The sequence below is a fragment of the Primulina eburnea genome, chromosome 7 (genome assembly GCF_022965805.1).
Source record: "Primulina eburnea isolate SZY01 chromosome 7, ASM2296580v1, whole genome shotgun sequence".
NCBI classification, from domain to species: Eukaryota; Viridiplantae; Streptophyta; class Magnoliopsida; order Lamiales; family Gesneriaceae; genus Primulina; species Primulina eburnea.
The window spans coordinates 26,741,358-26,749,066 of NC_133107.1; the positions used below are offsets into that span (position 1 = coordinate 26,741,358).

General features: G+C 43.7%; 1 protein-coding gene across 1 annotated transcript; it reads right to left on the reverse strand.

The window, feature by feature from the left end:
• Positions 1-7,006: 7,006 nt before the first annotated feature.
• On the reverse strand, positions 7,007-7,486 carry LOC140835816 (uncharacterized). The gene has a single exon (XM_073201224.1). The coding sequence runs from the start codon at positions 7,484-7,486 to the stop codon at positions 7,007-7,009; it is 480 nt and encodes a 159-aa protein (XP_073057325.1).
• Between the last annotated feature and the right edge of the window lie 223 nt (positions 7,487-7,709).

Below are 7,709 nucleotides of genomic sequence, written 5' to 3' on the forward strand. Positions count from 1 at the left end.
ATTACTAAAATCCCTATGAATGTTTAATCATAAAACCATACGGTGCTCAAACAAAATATATTTTGATTGTCAAAATAAAATAAAAATTTTAAACTTCCGTTGCGTTTTGGGCACGAGAAAACCGAGATCCAACACTGATGCGAACACGGGTGGTCAAGCTCCAAGGAATGCGTGGGATCCTTTGCAGTTGCCGCAGGGACCAGTCACGAGGGGACGACTAAAGAAGTTCAAGGAGGCACTACAGGGATTCATAAGCAAGCATGAAGAGGTCGTGATGAATGGGAGTACGTTTGGAGGCCAAAGGAATATTATTCAAGCATTGTTGAAGACGGCTGAGCCTACACGGGTGTCCACACGGACCTGCACACGGGGTCCGTGCCCTTTACAGCCGAGGATGAAGAATTTTGCGTGCCGACACGGACCCGATGTAACGTACCGTACTTTTACTACTTAAAATTTGCGGAAAAATTAAAAATTTTCTTAAATATAAACATCCATACGGTCGTCAACTCATCGTTCATAAAAATTATATCTTCGAACTCATCCATCACCAATAAAAATTTTGCTGAAAGAAAAGCTTGCTCAAAACATCTTGTATCAAAACATAAAATCAGAGTATTAATATTTTCATGCTTAAAATATTAAAATAACGTGGGCGGTCCTCGAGTCTAGCCTTCTGCTCAGTCCAAGCCTGCTCCTCGGTCCCCACCGTCAGTCTCCTCATGAAAATGCCCACCTGCATCGATCAAGTCTAGTGAATCTAAAGACTCAACACGTATAAACTGGAAGCAACGAGTAGTACATAATAAAATCACATGCAACTTTAAAATAGGACATACATACTGAAAAACTTGAACTTGCATAATAAAACTGAGCATACGTACATACATACTTAGACGTGCCATCACATAAACTTTTCTTAAACATGCTTGCATACTTGAACATACTTAAACATACATAGCTTCATCATTTTGCGTAGAGGATGTTTCAAAGCAAGTGACCCATAACATAAATCGCCTAATCAGACTAAACCACAGTACTGGGATGACAGGGACGTATCCACTGCCACATACATGAGATCCCCGTTCATAATTTAACGGGTTGGTTGGTCCACGTTCATAATTTAACGCTTTTCAATCACGATATAAACACGTTCATAATTTAACAGGCGGATTGGTCCTCGTTCATAATTTAACACTTTCCAATCCTAAACGTAATTTGGTCAAAAGACGTTTAGCATAACTCAAAAACTTAAAATATTTTCTTTTGAACGTCGAACATACTTACTTGGCGTTGAGGGATTCGTTGGACTTCGATTGGCGTTTGCATAACTTAGACGTAACTGTCATGATTACTTACGAACTCATTCCATTCCTTAGGACATTCTACAATTCCCATGACTCGACCTTGTAAAACTATGCACTAAACCATGACATGAAATCTCAACTGATCCCTAAGACAATTCCCAAAGACTAGAGTACACGGACCCCGTGTACCCCTCCGAGTGCGGGTCCGTGTAGGTACTGTATGTGTATACTCGAAGAAAAGGTAGGACACGGACCCCGTGTCAGGGTCCGTCCAAGGGTCCGTGTAGACTCTGTAAGAAGACACCGAAAATAAGTGAGGACATGGATCCCGTGCTAGGGTCCGTCAAAGGGTCCGTCTAGTCTCTGGAATTTGGCACCGCGAAGGAAACAAGACACGACCCCGTGCCCTGGTCCGTGTAGGCTCGGGAAGTGCAAACTCACAAAATTCCATTACACACTATGCTTATCATTCTAGACTCGATTGTAAGGACCATGAACCAACACCCCGAGACCCATCCTAACATACCATAACATCGAACCGACTTCATACAACACCCAAAGAAACGACGTCCACCCTACGACACATACAATTCAAAAACGTGACAATTGACACCAACTCGCTTCCTACGACTTCTAATGCATACGAGTGCCTATCGATGCCAAACGACATAACAAATAACCACCTAACATCATACTAATCATACCTAGAAGCAGCAACGATCACCCGTCGATTCCCAACGAAGCCTGCAACAATAAAATCTCAAAAACACATCAACCCATAATTTTCTGAAAGACGAAGTTTGAGCAGTCCCACGAAAAACGCCATAACTCACTCAATATTTGTCCAAATAACTCTAATTTTATATCAAATCGAAGGTATCGAAAAGTTCTACATTTTTTGCATTGAAAGTTTTCTTAAAATATCGACCGAAAAATCAGAGTTTTCAACAGAACAACAAGTTACGAAATTTCAGATATAAAAATATTTCAAAGCGCATTCGATGCATTTACCGCTCAAACTTTTACATCAGACACATATTTTTACGCATAAAACAACGCAACACGTAATATGACATGATCGACACAGCAAAAGAAAGATTATACGTGCCTTTTGATGATAAACTTTACTGACACGGCGATACCGAAGCGGAGAAGGAAGCGAGGTTGATCCGGGACGACGGTGGCTCGATTACCTTGAAATAAAATTGCCGAAAACTTGCTGGAAATTAAAGGGGAGGGGGGCGGCTGCTTGTTCTCTCAAGAACCCTAGGTTTTCTCTCTTAAAAATTCTGAAAATGAATGTGTAGATGTGTTGTGTGTTTTAGTGTGTGTAAAAACGTGTAAGTGTGTGTGAGTCTGTGTAACGTGTGTGTTTGTTTTTAATTAGGAGAAATTAGTGCTAAATTAACTAAATTAAATACTAATCAAAAGTTAACACACACTAATTTAATCAAACTCTCCATTTAAAAATGATTACACACTAATTTTAAAAGTTCTAAACTCTTAAATTACTAATTACATGAATTTAAGGCTTTAAAATTCTAAAACTAAATAAATTATTTAAAACGCCTCATCCTTAACTTAAAATAAAATACCATCTTTTGAAATTGCCAAAAATCGTCAACGGGTCTTTTCCTCAATCCCGCGTCGGATAATCGCCTGAAACATGAAACTCGAAAAAAACATTTTAACGTGCATCACATAAACATGAATAATTTAAAATAATGTATTTTTATAAATTCTGCATGGCTAAAACTCATTTAAAATTAATTAAACGATTTAATAATTAAATGTATGCATGGGTTATACGCGTACTGAATTTGGGCACTACAGTTCCTCCCCCACTTATAAAAATTTCGTCCTCGAAATTAAATCTTACCGAACAACTCCGGATAGCGAAGTCTCATATCTGCTTCGGCTTCCCAAGTGGCTTTCTCCACTGATTGATTTAGCCACCGAACTTTGACAAACTTGGTAATTTTGTTCCGAAGTCTCCGCTCCTGTCTGTCTAGGATTTGGACGGGTCTTTCCTAATAAGACAGCTATGGAGCCAACTGCAACGGCTCGTAGCTCAGAACATGAGAAGGGTTAGCTAGATACTTCCTTAGCATTGAGACATGGAACACATCGTGTACCCCGGCCAGATTCGGCGGAAGGGCAACGCGATAAGCTAGTGTCCCAACTCTGTCAAGAATCTCGAAAAGTCCAATAAACCTCGGACTCAGCTTGCCTCTCCTCCCAAATCTCATAACACCCTTCATGGGTGATATCTTCACAAAAAACGTGATCACCAACGGCAAACTCGAGATCTCTCCTTCTCTTATCAGCATAACTCTTTTGGCGACTCTGGACGGTCTTCATTCTATCTCTAATCTTGACCACCACATCTGCAGTCTGCTACTATCTCTGGGCCAAGATCTGCGCTCTCGCCAACTTCATCCCAATGAACCGGTGATCTGCACTTTCTTCCATACAAAGCCTCGTAGGGAGCCATACCTATAGATGATTGGAAGCTGTTGTTGTAGGTAAACTCCACTAGGGGTATCTTAGACTCCCAAGTCCCCTGAAAATCAATCATACAGGCTCTCAGCAAATCCTATAAAATCTGAATCACTCGCTCAGACTGGCCATCTGTCTGCGGGTGAAAAGCCGTACTGAACAGCAACTTTGTCCCCATTGCTGCATGTATGCTCTTCCAGAAGTACGATGTAAACCTCGGGTCCCTGTGGGACACAATCGAAACTAGGAACCCATGTAAACGGACTATCTCCCTGATATAATGCTCCGCATACTGCGTCATGGAGAAAGTCGCCTTCACTGGCAAAAAGTGCACTGACTTTGTGAGTCGATCCACAATAACCCAAATGGCATTAAAGCCTCTGACTGATCTAGGCAATCCAACGACGAAGTCCATCGTGATGTTCTCCCATTTCCACTCTGGGATGGGGAGTGGCTTAACCAATCCTGCTGGCCTCTGATGCTCTGCCTTCACCTGCTGACAAGTGAGGCATTCAGACACAAATTTGCGGATGTCTCTCTTCATCCCTGGCCACCAATATAGAATCTGTAGGTCCTTATACATCTTGGTACCTCCTGGGTGAATATAATACGGAGATGCGTGTGCCTCTGCTAGAATATTCTCTCTGATCGAATCAACACTATGCACCCACATTCTACCTCTGTATCTCACGATACCATCTGACACCGTGTAGAGAACACTTCCCTTGGCTTCATCCTTCAGCCTCCATTTCTGTAATTGCTCATCTGAAGACTGACTTGTCCGGATACGGTCTAGTAAATCGGACTTGACTGTCAGATTAGACAGTCTAGGAGCTCTGTGCTTACGATAAACCTCTAAATCAAACCCTGAATCTCGGATTGAAGAGGTTTCTGCGTTGACAGCTGTGCTACAACTGCCACTTTTATGCTCAGGGCATCTGTGACAACATTAGCTTTTCCCGGGTGGTAGCTAATTTCGCAATCATAGTCTTTCACCAGTTCCAACCACCGTCTCTGCCTCATGTTCAGTTCCTTCTGCGCGAAGAAATATTTGAGACTCTTGTGATCCGTGAATATCTGGCACTTCTCGCCGTACAAGTAGTGTCTCCAAATCTTCAATGCAAAGACGACGGCAGCTAATTCTAAGTCATGCGTCGGATAATTCTTCTCATGCACTTTAACTGTTGGGAAGCATAAGCTATCAGCTGACCCCGCTGTATCAAGACTGCGCCTAAACCAAGCTTAGATGCATCGGTGTATAACACAAAATTCCCTTGCCCTGATGGCATGGCTAACACTGGCACTGAAATAAGTGCTTGCTTCAACGTATCAAAGCTCTTCTGACATTCATCACTCCACACAAATTTAGCATTCTTTTTGGTCAGTGCCGTGAGTGGCACTGCCATCGATGAAAATGCTTGGATGAACTTACGGTAGTAACCGGCTAAACCCAGAAAACCGCGGATCTCCGATGCATTCTTTGGCTCAACCCATTCCTTAACGGCTGCTACCTTTGCTTGATCCACTTCAATACCATTGCTAGACACTATATGCCCCAAAAACGCTACTTTCTGCAACCAAAACTCGCACTTACTGAAATTCGCAAATAACTTGCTTCTCTGCAAAACCTGCAACACTGTCCTCAAATGCTGGCTATGCTCCTCAGGGCTCTTCGAGTATATGAGAATATCATCAATAAATACTATGACAAACTGGTCAAGGAACGGCTGAAATACTCGGTTCATGAGGTCCATGAAAATAGCTGGAGCATTCGTCAATCCAAATGGCATCACTAAGAACTTGTAATGCCCATACCTGGTCCTGAAGGCTGTCTTGTGAACATCTGCATCTTTCACCTTCAGCTGGTGATGCCCTGATCGAAGATATATCTTAGAGAACACCGTAGCTCCCTGCAACTGATCAAACAAGTCTTCGATTCTAGGAAGTTGGTACTTATTCTTTATCGTTACCTTGTTCAACTCTCGGTAATCGATGCATAGCCTCATACTCCCATCCTTATTCTTCACAAAGAGCACTGGCGCGCCCCACGGTGAGAAACTAGGGCGGATAAACTCCTTGTCGAGAAGCTCCTGAATGTGCTGCTTGAGTTCTAACATTGCAGCTGGAGCTAATCGATACGGTGCCTTAGAGATTGGCACTGTGCCTGTCATAAGATCAATAGCGAACTCCACCTCTCTCTCTGGTGGAAGACCTGAAACATCGTCTGGGAATTCACTGACTACTGGCACGTCGGATAAAGATGGAGTGGGTATGTCAGGTGCAGAAATAATGCTGGCCAAGAAGGCCTGACACCCCTTAGAAATAAGTCTCCTAGCCTGCATGCAAGAGATCATGCGAGGGAAACTTCTCCATCTGGCTGGTTCAAAAAAAAATTGCTCCATGCCCGGTGGTCTAACAAATACTGACTTCTTCTGAAAGTCAATCCGAACTCTGTTCCTCGTCAGCCAGTCCATTCCTAAAATAATGTCGAACGCGGGCATCGGCAGTAGAATCAAATCGGCGTATACTAGATGACCTTGAAATTCTAAATCAATGTCTCTGATCACGCTAGTCGCTAACAGTTCTTCCCCGGATGGGACTGTCACCGAAAAATTCATATCTAGGGCAATGGACTTGATGTCCAAATGATTAGCGAAAGTCTCTGAGATAAAGAAATGAGTGGCTCCTGAGTCTATCAGTGTCGTTTTGGCTAATCCCTTAATGAAGATATTCCCTGAGAGACGTTAGCACAACCCAAAACTTACATCCCAAATTACTAACATTAACCTCAAGCATAGAAGGAATCAATACTCCAAGTGACCCAAAAGTATTACTAGCACACTAATAATTCCAAATAAAATTCCACATGCAAGGCAAAATAATACTGAGCTTAGATAGAAAAAAGTTACCGGTCAGTAGTGTAGTGTTTTGGTTCGCCTCCTGTGCACGCATAGCGAACACCCTGCCCTGAGTTTGCTGCTTCCACTGTGGGCACTCTTTCAGAATGTAGTCAGTAGCTCCACATTTAAAACATTTCTCGGATCCCCATAGGCAATATCCAGGATGCTGGCGATTGCACTTCTGACACACTAGGAAATTACCGGGCCTCTGAAGTGCCCCTGCTGCTGGATAGGACCCTTGCCTATCGGCGGTCCCTGTTAGGGTTTCTTTCCCGGTTGGCCCTGGTAAGGTTTCTTGAACTAAGGCCTCTGATGCTGTTGATGCTGCGGTGGAGCCTGATAGGGCCTCTTGCCCTGCCTGTCTGCCTCAATGTCCCGCTGGTCTTGTTCTGCCGCCAAAGCCCTAGATACGGCGACTGCATACGAAGTGGGGCCAGCTATCCTCACATCACGGCGCAAGATTGGCCGCAATCCATCCATGAAATGTCTCAACTTTGCCTGGACATCATTCGAAATGAGGGGTACGAAGTAACACCCCCTCTCAAACTTTCTGACAAAGTTTGCCACGCTGCTGTCCCCCTGCCTCAGTGTCATAAATTCCCTGGTCAGACGGGAGCGTACTTCCTCAATGAAGTACTTGGCGAAGAACACTTCCTTGAATCCAGTCCAAGACAAAGTCTGCGAGTTCACTGCCACTGATGCGCTCTCCCACCACAATCTAGCGTCCCCAGTCAACAAGAAGGTGGCACATCTAACCCTGTCCGCATCAGTCAGTTCCATAAAGTCTAATATTACCTCAATCTATTTGATCCATCCTTCAGCTATCATCGGGTCAGTGGTACCCGAGAACTCCTTTGGACTCATCCTCCTAAACCTCTCATACACTGCTTCCGGTTGGGGCCTCGCCCCTACACCCGCTGCTGTAGCCTGGTTCCCCGCAAATTGCGCGAAGAACTGCGTCATACCTGCAAGCATCTGTGCCTGCATGTCTGGAGTTGGGGGT

Coding starts and splice junctions, on each gene's coding strand:
- LOC140835816 (XM_073201224.1), bottom strand. CDS start 7,486: ATGGAACTGACTGATGCGGACAGGGTTAGATGTGCCACCTTCTTGTTG.